Genomic DNA, 16,356 nt, shown 5'->3' on the forward strand with positions numbered 1-16,356 from the left:
TTGTCTTTTTATTCCACTGTGACCTCCACGTCTCTACCAAGGGGCATTAAAACCGTATTGTTAAGCTACTGCGACCTCCTCCATTCTTCCAAGGGGCATTAAAACCGTCTTGTTAAGCTACTGCGACCTCCACCGCTCTTCCCAGGGGCATTGATATTGTCTTTTTATTCCACTGCAACCTCCACGTCTCTTCCAAAGGCATTAAAACCGTCTTGTTAAGCTACTGCGACCTCCACGTCTCTTCCAAGGGGCATTAAAACCGTCTTGTTAAGCTACTGCGACCTCCACCACTTTTTCAAGGGGCATTGATATTGTCTTTTTATTCCACTGCAAACGCCACCATTCTTCCAAGGGGCATTAAAACCATCTTGTTAAGCTACTGCAACCTCCACCATTTTTCCAAGGGCTATTAAAACCATCTTGTTAAGCTACTGCAACCTCCACCACTTTTTCAAGGGGCATTAAAACCGTCTTGTTAAGCTACTGCAACTTCCACGTCTCTTCCAAGGGGCATTAAAACCGTCTTTTTAAGCTACTGCGACCTCCACGTCTCTTCCAAAGGGCATTAAAACCATCTTGTTAAGCTACTGCGACCTCCAGGTCCCTTCCAAGGGGCATTAAAACCGTCTTGTTAAGCTACTGCGACCTCCATGTCTCTTCCAAGGGGCATTAAAACCGTCCTGTTAAGCTACTGCGACCTCCACGTCTCTTCGAAGGGGCATTAAAACCGTCTTGCTAAGCTACTGCGACCTCCACCACTTTTTCAAGGGGCATTGATATTGTCTTTTTATTTGACTGCGAAGTCCACCATTCTTCCAAGGGGCATGAAAACCGTCTTGTTAAGCTACTGCGACCTCCACTACTTTTCCCAGGGGCATTGATATTGTCTTTTTATTCCACTGCGACCTCCACGTCTCTCACAAAGGGCATTAAAACCGTCTTGTTAAGCTACTGCGACCTCCACCTCTTTTCCCAGGGTCATTGATATTTTCTTTTTATTCCACTGCGACCTTCTCTTCTCTTCCAAAGGGCATTAAATCTGTCTTTTTAAGCTACTGCGACCTACACCACTTTTCCCAGGGGCATTAAAACTGTCTTGTTAAGCTTCTGCGACCTCCACCACTTTTTCAAGGGGCATTGATATTGTCTTTTTATTCCACTGCGAACTCCACCATTCTTCCAACGGGCATTACATTTCCTCCTAATTTTAGTCAGCTTTTCCTGTTCAATGCATAGGCGAACACTAAGGGAGACCCACTCCCCAATAATGGGTAGAAGTTTTTAGTATGCTGTAATCCACGTCTGTTTCAAGGGGCATTGCAGTTCCACATAATAACAGTGCACAGGAGACACAGTTGCTATAAATGGAAACAACGGTTTAGTTAAGGCCCTCTGACCTCCATGTCATTTCCAAGGGGCATTGGAGTGCCTCAAAATTTTTGGTAAGCATTGCACTCACTGCATGCCCAATAACTGTGTAGCCAAACCGCTCCTTTTGGTACAGAAACATATCCTACAAGACATGTGTGGTTGTCTGGCCTGATATTGATGTGAATGGTCCCTGTTCCTCCTGCTCTTTCTCCTTTGCCACCTCATCCATCATTCATCACCTGAAGCTTTGTTTTAACGGGAAGTCATAGAATTGGGATAGTAGCAAGAAAACATCCAGCAATCCTCGGAGGAGGTAGGATATGCGCCAAAACGCTGACCACCTCAGGCCTATCCGCTACTACATACATGCGCTTGCATTCCAAGAAAACAAAGCAGATGCTAACTTCTATCATCATCATCATGCTCCTCACCTTGGCACTCTCAACTCCCCTGATGGAGAAGCCAGGCCCACCGGAGGAGTCTAGTTCTCTGGTGGGCTCGTTCAATGCTGCCCAAAAGCAGGCCTGACTAAGAAAAGTGTGGGGGGGTGAGTTCCAAGGAGAAATAGGGGCGGCTAGGGACCGTTTATGGACACCCGGCCGCCCCCAGGCGGCTGGGGACCGTGTGTGGACAACCGGCCGCAGGACGGCTGGGGACCGAGTATGGACACCCGGCCGCCCCCTGGCAGCTGGGGACCGAGCGTGGACACCCGGCCGCCGGGGACTGAGTATGGATACCAGGCCGCCGACGCAGCCATGACATGGTGGCCGGCGTCTGCCTCCACATTCCTAAAAGACCCAATTTCAAGTGCAAGCAAGCTAGCAGTGTGGTATTGCAGCCTGGGGGTGGGTGGGTGGCAGGTTGCACACTTACGCTTGCATTCCAAAAAAACAAATCATCATCATGCTCCTCACCTTGGCATGCTCAACTCCCCTGATGGAGAAGCCAGGGCCCACCGGAGGAGTCTGGTTCTCTGGTGGGCTCGTCCAATGCTGCCCTAAAGCAGGCCAGGCTAAGAAAAGTGTGGGGGGAAGTTCCAAGGAGAAATAGGGGCGGCAGGGGACCGTGTGGACACCCGGCCGTGGGGCAGCTGGGGACCGAGTATGGACGCCCGGCCGCCCCCTGGCAGCTGGGGACCGAGTGTGGACACCCGGTCGCCGGGCGGCTGGGGACTGAGTATGGATACCTCACTGCCAAAGCATCCATGAGGTAGTGGCCTGCTTCGGCCTCCTCCAAACTAAAAGGCCCCATTTCAAGTGCAAGCTAGCACTATGGTATTGCAGCCTGGGGGTGGGTGGGTGGCAGGCTGCATACTTGCGCTTGCAAGGAATGGGGGAGGTACAATTGAACACTGCCCTGGGACAAGGACTTGCACGGGGATAGTTGCAAGTCTGCATCTTCTGATGCGGCAAGGATCACTTCTGATGGGCACACTTTTAGGCAGTGACCTGGGTGTCAGAGATGCTTCCAGGGGTCTTCCCCTTGCTGTTCCCATGTCTTTTCAGCACTGTATGCATGTGTCACACAGCACATGACCAGATAAGATTGTAAAATGTTAAAATGACATTTCCCAGTGAATGCATTTGTCACAGTTGAAAGCAATACAAAAGTGCAAATACGCATAAAAAATGCTACTTGCGAACATAGCCCAAGGTGTGGAGGAGTATTTTTGCTTTTGGTTATTTTTTTTACCTTATACACAAGTCTTTACCCTGGAAAGGAAGTTCCTTAACCTATTTCACAGGAAAACCGTTTCAGTTTCGTTTTTGAACGTTTTATTGTGAGCCCGTAAAAGTGGCTTAATACCTATGACCACGTTGATGACAGCAGTGACCTGGGGGTCATAAATGCTTCCTGGGGTGATGTCCATGCTGTCCCCATGTGTTTTGAGCACTGTCACTATCGTTTTGGGCACTTTTTAGGCTTTCTACAGACTGCCGGGGGTGCCGCCTCAAAAATGCTCGGGTCTCCCATAGACTAACATTGGGCTCGTTGCTTGGGTTGAGCACCCGAGTATCACGGTGAGCTCGGCCCGAGCTTCGAGCACCCGAGCATTTTAGTGCTCGCTCAACACTAGTGATTAACTGTTTTTTTTAAAAGGCAAAAACAAAATTCCCAGCAATCCAGATATTTAAATGGAACTCTCTACCTTATGAACTCTGCTTTTTACCAAACATTGTTTTCATTTTTGCACACTTGTTATACTAGCCAAATTTTACATCCATACCTGCCACACTAGCAAAATGTGATAATTCAGATGCTGGCTTTTGGGGCGTGTACTTACTTAGCATTTTTGTTACATCCTTTTTGGGAAAAGGAGGTTGAATTTTATTACTTATGAAAATAGAATAACATGCTTTTAAAATAATCTAGACATTTTAACTTTTTACATAGCTATTTTGCTTCCCCAATTTGCCAACTGTTCCCCCCACAATAATACTGAGAACTGCTGTTGGTTTTTGATTTTCTGTCATATACCTTTAGTTATAGCATTTTTGCCAAAAGTGTAAAAATAATGTTGAAAATAGAAAAAAAAATACACATTTACCTTTTTGCATATTTTTTCTACTTGTTCAATTAGACTACCATGCAAGCCATGACAATGCGGAGGGCTGTTTCCATATTTTGCTTTATGGACGTGTGCCTATCAATGTAGCATAGTTTGTTCTGGATTTTCTTGTAAAGTGTGGAGAATAGTTTAAAAAATTGTACAAATAAAATGTAAAAAAACAATACCAAAACAATGCTGAGGACTTCTGCTGCATTTTGATTTTTAGGTGTGCACCCCCCAAAAAAATTAACAAAAGTCTATGCATTTAACTATGCAGATCTGTTTTAGCATACATGCTTAAGTAGTTGAATTTGAGACCTGTGCATGCCATTCCAATAATGTGGGCTATTGTTGCATTAGGATTTTTGGCATTTCTTGTTCAGTCCTTTTTGTTAAGGGTTAAATAATTATGATTGAAATTTTTTGGAAATGTTAACTATATTATGTACAAATTGAATAGTAAAAGAAAAAATGGCAATAGATGGAGTAGTGTGAAAGTAAAAAAAAACAACTCACACCACAGCTAAAAATGTGGGAGCCGCTAGAAGCAGCAGCACCACTGTCACCACTGGCAACAGTTGTCTGGGCAGTAACACTACCAAACACAAGTCACAATTTACTTCTTTTGCTTCTGGCAAATGTATTAGGTGGCAGGAGGCAGATGGCACAATGGAATGTATGACACATAATATACCTAAATCTCAGCAGAATTTGGTCATCTCTGATAGAGACACACATTCAGTTTGATGCAACAGTGGATGGATAAAGAAAAGCAACTTACAATATACAGTGTTCTTCACCGCCCTTGGCTATTTGGGACAATCGAAGTCAATGTTACATGCAGTAGGATGTAGGGAAAGGAAGGAGGATAAGGAACATCAGTAAATAAATGAGGGGAGGCCATGATGTTACCCCAGGCACAGGCTGAGGATGAAGCTGACAGAGTGAAATTGATGATGATGATGACACTGGCCCTGACGATCAACTATCACAGCAAGGTGAGGAAAGTGAACCAATGAAGCCTTTGGTCAAGCTGTAAGCTCAATTGGTTGTGGAATTACAGGATGATCATTAGTATGAACCAAAGGAATGACTACTGTATAGCCATGTTTTTAGATGATCGCTATGAAAACAAAAATAGGAACATTTTTGCAAGAGTCAGAGTTATTTATGCATTACCAAGATAAGCTGTATTTCCTGCTTGGCAAAGCTGCCACCGACCAGACACCTGCCATTCACACATCTGACCAGAAGACTCCTCACCGCTCCTCATAGAGTCAACGCTCCTTCACTTGGGCCAGCAGGTTTACAATAAGTACCCAAGGCTAGAGCAGCCAATACAGTATATTTGACATGGTGCCAATTTAACAAACTTAAGCATACAAAATTTCACTACCTAAATAGCCAAGTTGAGCCGTATCTGGCCTGTGTCCTTTCTCTGGCATGTACCCTGAGCCCCAACAGTATGAACTCCTGAATAATCAAATTGGACCAGTAGGAAGAACTGGCCAAGTTTGCCATAAGGATATTGTCTTGACCAGCCTCTAGTGAACTTTCAGGAAGAGTATTCAGCATGACAGGCGGTTTTGTCATGCCCAAGCCAAACAAATTGTCCTCTGCTAGTATCGAAAACCTTACATTTGTCAAATTGAATCAGGCATGGATTAGTGCCAATTTTCATTCATTCATTCAAGACTGATGCCAATGAATAGATCAGCTGTAGCATCTGCCTGCCTATCCATTGTTTTATATATTGTTCTGCTTCTGGCAGTGACGATTCCCCCCACCAAGATGGGCATCTCCTGCCTGTCCATTATAAAATATCTATAGTGAGATACTGCTGCTGCTGGGGATGACAGTGCTGACTATACAAAGTGGAACATCTTAAAAAAAGTCTTAAAAAAGTTATGAAGCATCTCTCTGAATGCATGCATGGACATATGTTTTTCATTATAGCACGGGGTTTTAAGATCATTATACTGTGTATAATAGCTAAATATTTGCCAAAATCTCACCCTTTTGGAATACATTTAGCTTGTGATAACTTATCGGTACATAAGAGTATACTTAAGATTTTCCTTGCAAGGCAAGAATGCACTATAGACAGTGTGAATTGAGTCTAACACTGTTAATCTTGTGATTATGTAGTATTCATGCACTACTATAGTATTTTGTTCAGTTTCATTAAAAAATTTAAAATTTAATTCAAAATATTTTTTAAGCTTTTTCTGAAAAGATACATTTTCCATGCTCTGTTCAAATAATTTATGAAGGTAAACCTGCATTATATTTTATAAAAGTTTTCAGAAACCTCATGAAATTTTTCAAACTTACTTAACAGACCTTTTCACCATTCATTCCTTTATTGTTAGAGGTCATTTGTCTTATCACCTTGTCACAAATCAGTAGAGTCTTGACCATATCAAGAGAAATTCATGCTGGTCAGCTCTTGTTTTATGTATGTAATGTGCCGAAAGGCAAAAGCAGAGGGTCTCCTATTAACAGCATTGTGGTAAATATTTTAAATGGGACAGTGAAATATTTTGCTAATACCTTATTCTATCATATTTGATAAGGCATCAGATCACATTGGTATAACTGGAGAGAAAATAGTTTATAAAGTCTTAAATTCTACTAAAAAGGTAAAGTAATAGTGATTATACTATGCTTGAAATACTTTTCATGCAAAAAATGGCATGCGCAACAGTAATCTCTTAAATCTGATTATAAATCCACAAAAATAGCACAAAGTACAATCTAAACATTTCTTAGGGTTTTTCTGTGTTATTTTTCTTAAAGATTGTAGCTCCAAAACGTCAAAGACTGGAAGCAGCAGAGGCAGATTTAAAAATTCACATGGATAAACTCAAAATCAAGAGACTGGAGCTAAAAGAAGTAACTGCAAAACTAAAAGATCTTCAGGATCGATTATCCCAAAAGCTATCAGAGAAAAGAATCCTTGAGGAAAATATAAATATGACCAAGTAAGTCTAAGAAAAATCCTTTGAAGTGTCTAATTTGCTAATTTGAATTGACATGTCAGCTTTCCTTTAAATTGTCCAGTCATTGCCAAAACATTTTCAATAGTATATCCACTTTATGTATTGATTCATGATATTCAACATCAAGCTTGTTGTTACAGGAAAAAAGGCAACAAACTTCTTGCTAAACAGATCCTTACTAGCGTAGTTGAGCAATTAAAAGTGGGGTAGTTAGCATGTCCTATGTCAGATAAGTACAGAATTTAATGCATAATAAAAAAGGGCACTTCCTAGGATTAGAAAATAATAATATGGGGTAAGGCATTCTGGAAGACCTATTTATAAAGCCAGCAGAATTGTGATACAGCTCTGTTCCATAGAAAGTAAATTCTCATAATCAGTATCAAATAAATAATGTAATGTAAGACTAGATTAATATCTGCATTGTGAATTTCATTGTTCCATTTTGTCATCAGCGTAGACAAAAAGGATTAAGGCTGAGATGGGTCCAGTGACACTCAGTGGTCCCTACTAACTCAAAGAGGTTGTCCCATGAGCAGAGTACATTTTAATTAATAGATCTTAGAATAAAAATAAGTTTCACAATTAGATGTGATATAATAACTGAGGTACAGATAGGGGGGCTCCTAGGTAATAGCGATCATAATATTATCGACTTCAAAATGCCCTTCAGTAGGGTTATCAATAAGGGAACAACAAAAACATTAATCTTTAGGAGGGCGAAGTTTGATCAGCTGATAGAAAACCTTCAACTTATTGACTGGGACAAAGTACTTAATCAATGGAATACGAATAGTAAATGGGAAACCTTCAAAAGAATTCTGAATACTCAGTGCGAGAGGTATATACCGTATGGGAATAAAAGGGCCAGAAATAAGAGGAAACCAATATGGTTGAACAAGAACGCAAAAGGGGCGTTAAATAGCAAAAAAGAGGCATTCAAGAGATTAAAACAGGAAAACAGTAAGGAGGCACTAATGTGTTACAAGGAAAAAACGAGAACCTGTAAAAAACAAATAAAAATAGCGAAGGAGGAAACAGAGAAACGTATTGCTAGGGAAAGTAGATCAAATCCCAAACTGTTCTTTACGTATATAAATAGTAAAAGGATTAAATCGGATAATATTGGACCGATAAAAAGTGAGGAAGGCAAAATCATAGAGAAAGATGAGGATAAAGCTAATCTATTAAATAATTTTTTTTCGACAACTTTCACAAAGGAAATCGAACTAACAGGAGAAATGAGAAGTGACAAGCTTAATCCTCCACTAAGTATGACAAATCTAACCCAAGTTGAGGTACAGAAACGCCTCAGTAACATTAAAATAAACAAATTACCAGGACCTGATGGCATACACCCACGGGTACTAAGGGAACTAAGCAATGTGATAGACAGACCGTTATATCTTATATTTAAGGACTCTGTTGAGACTGGGTCTGTGCCACTTGATTGGCGTCAGGCGAATGTAGTGCCAATATTCAAAAAGGGAGCGCAAAGTGACGCCGGAAACTATCGGCCGGTGAGTCTGACGTCCGTTGTGGGCAAAATTTTTGAAAGCTTCATTAAAGAGGCAATTACGGAGCATCTTGATGCTATTAATCTTTTAATCCCGAACCAACATGGATTCATGAGGAATCGCTCCTGCCAAACAAACCTGATTGACTTCTATGAGGAGGTTAGCTCTCGAGTAGATCAGGGGGAACCAGTGGATGTCGTGTATCTCGACTTCTCAAAAGCGTTCGATAGCGTCCCACATAATAGGTTGGTATACAAAATGAGAATGATGGGGCTGGGGGAAAATGTCTGCAAGTGGGTAGCTAACTGGCTAAAGGATAGAAGGCAGAGGGTGGTTATAAATGGAATATACTCAGATTGGGTAAGCGTCACTAGTGGGGTACCACAGGGGTCTGTACTAGGCCCAATGTTATTTAACATCTTTATTAACGACATAGTCAACGGGATAAATAGTAAAATATCAATATTTGCAGATGACACAAAGTTATGTAAAACAATTAATACAAAAGAGGACAGTGCAGACCTACAGAGGGATTTGGATAAGCTGGGTAGGTGGAGCATTAAATGGCAAATGAGGTTTAACGAGGAGAAATGTAAGGTCATATATATGGGAAGGAAAAATGGAAGTCACCAGTACTCACTGAATGGGAAATCATTGGGGAATTCAGAGATGGAGAAGGACTTGGGCATCTTGATTGATAGCAAACTAAATTGGAGTGCCCAAAGTCAGGCCGCTGCTGTAAGGGCAAACAGGGTAATGGGATGTATCAGAAGAGGTATAGCTGCAAAGGATGAGAACATTGTTCTTCCACTGTACAAAGCACTGGTCAGACCACACTTGGAATACTGTGCTCAGTTATGGGCCCCAATATATAGAAAGGATATAAATGAGCTTGAAAAGGTACAAAGGAGGGCAACAAAATAAATAAAGGGAATGGAGGGACTGCAATACCCAGAGAGGTTGTCAAAACTAGGACTATTCAGCCTGGAAAAGAGAAGGTTGAGGGGGGACATAATAAATGTGTACAAATATGTTAGGGGACAGTATAGAGATCTTGCCCGGGATTTGTTCAAAAGGAGGGATATTACGGTAACAAGAGGGCATTCACTAAGACTGGAAGAGAAAAGGTTTCAGCACCAGCATAGGAAGTGGTTCTTTACGGTAAGAGCAGTGAGAATATGGAATTCACTGAGTGAGGAGATGGTAATGTCAGATTCACTAAACCAGTTCAAGCGGTGACTGGATGCATTTCTAGATACCAGGCAGATTTCAGCATATACTTAAAAATAAAATAAAATAGTAGGTTGATACAGGGATTTATTCTGACTGCTGGTTTCAGAGTCGGGAGGGAATTTTTCCTCAGGTGAAGATTGGCTAAATCATTTGGGGTTTTTGCCCTCCTCTGGATCAACTTTAGCAATTACAGAACTAACAGGTCGAACTTGATGGACGCAAGTCTTTATTCGGCTTTACAAACTATGTTACTATGTGTTAAAAAAATTGTTCCTGTCCTGAAATAATCTTATAAACATGCCCCTGTGTAATGGCTGTCTGACCATGGTCTGATATACCACATCTCCTGGGCAGGGGAGGAAGCAAAAGAGAGTATTCAGACAGGATAGCAAATGATCACAGCTAATTCTTTCTGAACAAGTTTTTAAACAGGTAGGACAATGTTTTTTTCTTACAGAAACCAGCAGGTATATTCTTTTGCTTCCCCTGCTGCCCAGGAGATGTTGTATGATCAGACCATTTTCCTACACAGTCACACATAGCCATTACACCGTACACAGCAGGGGCACATTTAGAGATTATCTCAGCACAGGAACATTTTTTTTAACACATCCAATTATGGAACTTATTTTTATTTCAAGATCTGTTGATTAAAGTGTACTTTGTTTGTGGGAAAACCCCTTTAAATTTGGTGTCAATGCGTTCCCGTGAGATGTCAATTGTATTACCAAAAAAAGAGCACATTGTGCTGTCCTACTTTTTTCTTTCAATTGTAACAGAATCCATTACAAATATGAACATAGCCTTACTGTAGTGTTAATTAATGCTAAGAAGTGGACATGATTATCACTTATTTGAAGGGGCATTACGGAAGAGAAGAACAGAAAAATGCCACTGCCTAAAGTGCTTAAGAGGTTGTTATGAACAGTGCCACTCCATGGATGGTACATCTAAATCCTGTTCAGTTAGCCCACTTGTATTACGTACAATAAAACTTATTATTTATGAGTTTGTGGCTTGAAATTAGATCCACTTTACAGAGACATTTGAATATAATTCTCAGAAAAATGAAATTATTTTAGATGTATGTTATAAATAATTGAACCAAACATTACAGCTTCTGAATAGGTTCATATGTATAATTCATAGTAAGGTCAATGTTGGGTTTTGTAGTAAGCTTTCTGCTGTGTTAAAGCTATATTATTATAACAATTACTATAGTGATGAAGAGGGCTAAAATGCTTTTCTTTCATCTAACATATCTGATAATTGTCACCTTCAAACTTTAAATGGCTCCACACTGGCTTAAAAGGATATAAGTAGGTTTTTATAATGTTATATTCTGAATTTCGTAGATCTCTATCAATATTATCATTTTTTTGTGGTGCCAGTGCCTCAGTTAAGGGGAATGCAGTTTGCAGGCGCACATGGGAGGCAAAGCTAATGTTTTGAATAATGAATAAAATTAGCTATATACATGAAGACTTCATACAGATAATAGCAAATTCTTAACTAACCTGTGAGCACACTTTTACATTAAAGTAGTGGTATGGCGGTAAAGGTGCTTATTCCCAAATAAAAATGATATCTTTTTTTGTAGAGATCTATTCTAGCAGTCATGAGAAATCTAGTGTAGACATCATTTGCAAATCAAGCTGGAAGTGCAGTGGGAGCATGTCAATGCATGGTGGCTCACTGGTTAGCTCTGCAGCCTTACCGTGATGGGGTCCTGGGTTCAAATCCCACCAAAGACAACATCTGCAAGGAGTTTGTATGTTCTCCCCATGTTTGCCTTGCTTTCCTCCAGGTTCTTTGGTTTCCTCCCACTCTCCAATGACATACTGATAGGGAATTTAGATTGTGAGCCCCAATGGTGACAAGGATAACAATACCTGTAAAGCATTGAGTAATATGATGGCGCTATGTAATCATAATAATACTTAGGCTATGTGCACACAATGCAGATTTAATGTGTTTCTGCTGCAGATTTTCGCTGCAAAAACGCATTAAAATCGCTTGTAATAGGTCTGCCATGTACTGCAATGCAAATCCGCATGTGCTGTGGACATCATGCGGAAATTTGCGCTGCGGATTCACATTGCAGTAAAAATTGCAGCAAGACCAATTCTAGTGCTATTCTGCTGCGAAAACACCGCCATTGACTTGCATTGGACCGCATAAGATCCGCTTCACTAAATGTAGTCATGCGGTTTCTATGCGATTTAATGCGCGGATGGTACCCGGGTCTGGAGAAGAGGAGACTCTCATCCAACCCAGGTACCATCGGGCCTACAAGTTAAAAAAGAATTATAAAGTTAAAAATAAAAAAAATAATAATACCTCTCCCGCTCCCCTGGTGTCCTCCTGATGATGATGCCCTCTCCTTGGCTCCCAGAGGTGATCTGCAAGGAGGTTCGGTGACGTCATTTAGTCAGCTGATTGTCACGCGACCATCACCTGACCGCTGACGTCATGGAAGGTCCACATTACCAGTACCCACCACGGAGCCAGCAGCGACATCGGGAGCAGACCGAGGCCACCGGAAAGGTGAGTATAAGGTTATTTTTTATTTTTTACGTTCTAATTCTTTTTTTTTTTAACATTATGTTGGTCACATAATATAAATCCATTCCGGTTGCATGGATTTATATTGCGTGACCAACTTTCAAGCACTTTTCCAAGTGATGCTAAAATCGCTTGGAAAAGCGCTCGACAAAAGCATGTGAAATCACATGCTAAAAACGCTTGACAAATGCTTGTCCCTGACAGAAAAAAAACGCATGTACAATCCACATGTACAATCCGCATGCGTTTTTTCTGCCAGGGAGATGCAGAAACGCTCAGGAAAAATCCGGAGCATTTCTGCATCGTGGGCACATAACCTAAAACTACTTCTTCTAAGTGCTTTGACACAATTGCACGTAACGTCTACACTAGATTTGTCATCACTGGGGCATCATATCTTTGCAAAAAAAAAAAGCATAATTTTGAATGGGGGAACAAGCACTTTTACAGATATTCTACTACTTCCATATGTACAAATGTGCTGACAGGTTTTATTTATGTTTGCCCTACGATTGACTTTAAAAATACATAAATAACTCACCTTTTTAGACTATTTCATGGGCTTGGCTACTGTACTGAGTACTTCCTCTCAAGAGCAGATGTCGGGTGAAAGAGGGATCTAGATTGTTAGATTTCAGCATGCCTGATTCTATATTTGTGCAGGATATAGCAGTTTTCAGATAACTTTCCACATGAAAAATGTGCATTTGGACAAGTATACTTAGGGGGTTAGTACAGGCTGGGGAGATGGAAATAACCTTCCAACCGCAGTTTTGCACAGACCGATATATACTGTACTAGCTATTGAACCCATTATATGCCCGATTGGCGAGCATTTTTATTGGTAGATGGTCTCCCATGCTGGTATGTGCTGCCCCCCTCCTGGTATTTGTGCTGTCTCCATCCTGTCCCCACCATCTTATCCTGGTATGCATGGCACCCCTCATCCACAATCCTGGTATGTGTGGTACTCCTCATTCCTATCCTGATATGCATGGTACCCCATTCCTCATCCCTATCCTGGTATGTATGGTATCCCTCATCCTGGTATGCATGGGCCCCTCACCCACATCCTGTTATGCATGGCATCCCTCACCCCCATCCTGGTATGCATGGCCCCTCATCCCTATCTTGGTATGCATGGCCCCTCATCCGAATCCCAGGATGCATGGCACCCCTCATCCCCAATCCCGGTATGCATGGCACCCCTCATCCCCAATCCCGGTATGTATGGCACCCCTCATCCCCAATACCGGTATGCATGGCACCCCTCATCCCCAATGCTGTTATGCATGGCACCCCTCATCCATAATCCTAGTATGCATGGCACCCCTCATCCCCAATCCTGGTATGCATGGCATCCTTCATCCCCAATCCTGGTATGCATGGGCCCCTCACCCCCAATCCTGGTATGCATGATACCCCTCATCCCCAATCCTGGTATGCATGGCTCCCTCATCCCCAATCCCAGTATGAATGGCACCCCTCATCCCCAATCCCGGTATGCATGGCACCCCTCATCCCCAATCCCGTTATGTATGGCACCCCTCATCCCCAATCCCGGTATGCATGGCAACCCTCATCCCGAATTCTGATATGCATGGCACCCCTCATCCCCAATCCCGGTATGCATGGCACCCCTCATTCCCAATCCTGGTATATATGGCACCCCTGATCCCCAATCCTGGTATGCATGGCTCCCTCATCCCCAATCCTGGTATGCATGGCACCCCTCATCCCCAATCCTGGTATGCATGGCACTCCTCATCCCTATCCTGATATGCATGGGCCCCTCATCCCCAATCCTGGAATACATGGTACCCCTCATCTCTATCCTGGTATGTATGATAACCCTCATCCTGGTATGCATGGCACCCCTCATCCCCAATCCTGGTATGCATGGCTCTATCATCCCCATTCTGGTATGAATGGCACCCCTCATCCCCAATCCTGGTGTGCATGGCACCCCTCATCCCCAATCCCGGTATGCATGGCAACCCTCATCCCCAATCTTGGTATGCATGGCACCCCTCATCCCCAATCCTGGTATGTATGGCCCCCCTCATCCCCAATCCTGGTATATATGGCACCCCTGATCCCCAATCCTGGTATGCATGGCTCCCTCATCCCCAATCCTGGTATGCATGGAACCCCTCATCACCAATCCTGGTATGCATGGCTCCATCATCCCCAATCCTGGTATACATGGTACCCCTCATCCCTATCCTGGTATGTATGGTACCCCTCATCCTGGTATGCATGGCACCCCTCAACCCAATCCTGGTATGCATGGCTCCCTCATCCGCATTCTGGTATAAATGGCTCCCTCATCCCCAATCTTGGTATGCATGGCTCCCTCATCCCCAATCCTGGTATGCATGGCACCCCTCATCCCCAATCCTGGTATGCATGATACCCCTCATCCCAAATCCTGGTATGCATGGCTCCCTCATCCCCAATCCTGGTAAGCATGGCACCCCTCATCCCCAATCCCGGTATGTATGGCTCCCATCATCCCCAATTCCGGTATGCATGGCAACCCTCATCCCTAATTCCGGTATGCATGGCAACCCTCATCCCTAATCCTGGTATGCATGGCACCCCTCATCCCCAATCCTGGTATGCATGGCCCCCCTCATCCCCAATCCTGGTATACATGGCCCTCCTCATCCCTAATCCTGGTATGCATGGCACCCCTCATCCCCAATCCTGGTATGCATGGCTCCGTCATCCCCAATCCTGGTATGCATGGCTCCCTCACCCCAATCCTGGTATGCATGGCACTCCTCATCCCTATCCTGGTATGCATGGGCCCCTCATCCCCAATTCTGGTATACATGGTACCCCTCATCCCTATCCTGGTATGTATGGTACCCCTCATCCTGGAATGCATGGCACCCCTCAGCCCCAATCCTGGTATGCATGGCTCCCTCATCCCCATTCTGGTATGAATGGCTCCCTCATCCCCAATCTTGGTATGCTTGGCTCCCTCATCCCTAATCCTGGTATGCATGGCACCCCTCAGTCCCAATCCTGGTATGCATGGCATCCCTCATCCCCAATCCTGGAATGCATGATGCCTCTCATCCCCAATCCTGGTATGTATGGCTCCCTCATCCCCAATCCTGTTATGCATGGCACCCCTCATCCCAAATCCCGGTATGTATGGCACCCCTCATCCCCTATCCTGGTATACATGGCACCCCTGATCCCCCATCCTGGTATGCATGGCTCCCTCATCCCCAATCCTGGTATGCATGGCACCCCTCATCCCCAATCCTGGTATGCATGGCTCCATCATCCCCAATCCTGATATGCATGGCACTCCTCATCCCTATCCTGGTATGCATGGACCCCTCATCCCCAATCCTGATATACATGGTAGCCCTCATCCCTATCCTGGTATGTATGGTACCCCTCATCCTGGTATGCATGGCACCCCTCATCCCCAATCCAGGTATACATGGCTCCCTCATCCCCATTCTGATATGAATGGCTCCCTCATCCACAATCTTGGTATGCATGGCTCCCTCATCCCTAATCCTGGTATGCATGTCACCCCACATCCCCAATCCTGTTATGCATGACTCCCTCATCCCCAATCCTGGTATGCATGATACCCCTCATCCCTATTCTGGTAAGCATGGCACCCCTCATCCCCAATCCTGTTATGCATGGCTCCCTCCTGATATGCATGGCACCCCTCATCCTCAATCCTGGTATGCATGGCACCCCTCATCCCCAATGCTGGTATGCATGGCACCCCTCATCCCTAATCCTGGCATGCATGGCACTCCTCATCCCTATTCTGATATGCATGGCACCCCTCATCCCCTTTATTCTGCTATGCATGGCACCCCTCATCACCAATGCTGGTATGCATGGCACCCCACATCCCTAATCCTGGTCTGCATGGCACCCCTCATCCCCAATCCTGAAATGCATGGCTCCCTCACCCCCAATCCTAGTATGCATGATACCCCTCATCCCAAATCCTGGTATGAATGGATCCCTCATCCCCAATCCTGGTATGCATGGCACCCCTCATCCCCAATCCTGGTATGTATAGCTCCCCTCATCCCCAATCTGGTTTGCATGGCAACCCTCATCCCCAATC

General features: G+C 43.6%; 1 protein-coding gene across 1 annotated transcript in view; it reads left to right on the plus strand.

Moving 5' to 3' along the window:
- Positions 1-16,356, plus strand: part of LOC141165727 (dynein axonemal heavy chain 3-like) — a 2,796,342-nt gene that overhangs the window by 2,347,315 nt on the left and 432,671 nt on the right. The window contains exon 58 of the mRNA XM_073651577.1: positions 6,722-6,906. Coding sequence (XP_073507678.1) covers positions 6,722-6,906 — 185 coding nt within the window. The remainder of the gene's footprint in view (positions 1-6,721; positions 6,907-16,356) is intronic.

This window comes from Phyllobates terribilis, unplaced genomic scaffold (assembly GCF_046119375.1).
Source record: "Phyllobates terribilis strain yellow unplaced genomic scaffold, ASM4611937v1 Scaffold_11__3_contigs__length_659146591, whole genome shotgun sequence".
Classification (NCBI taxonomy): Eukaryota; Metazoa; Chordata; class Amphibia; order Anura; family Dendrobatidae; genus Phyllobates; species Phyllobates terribilis.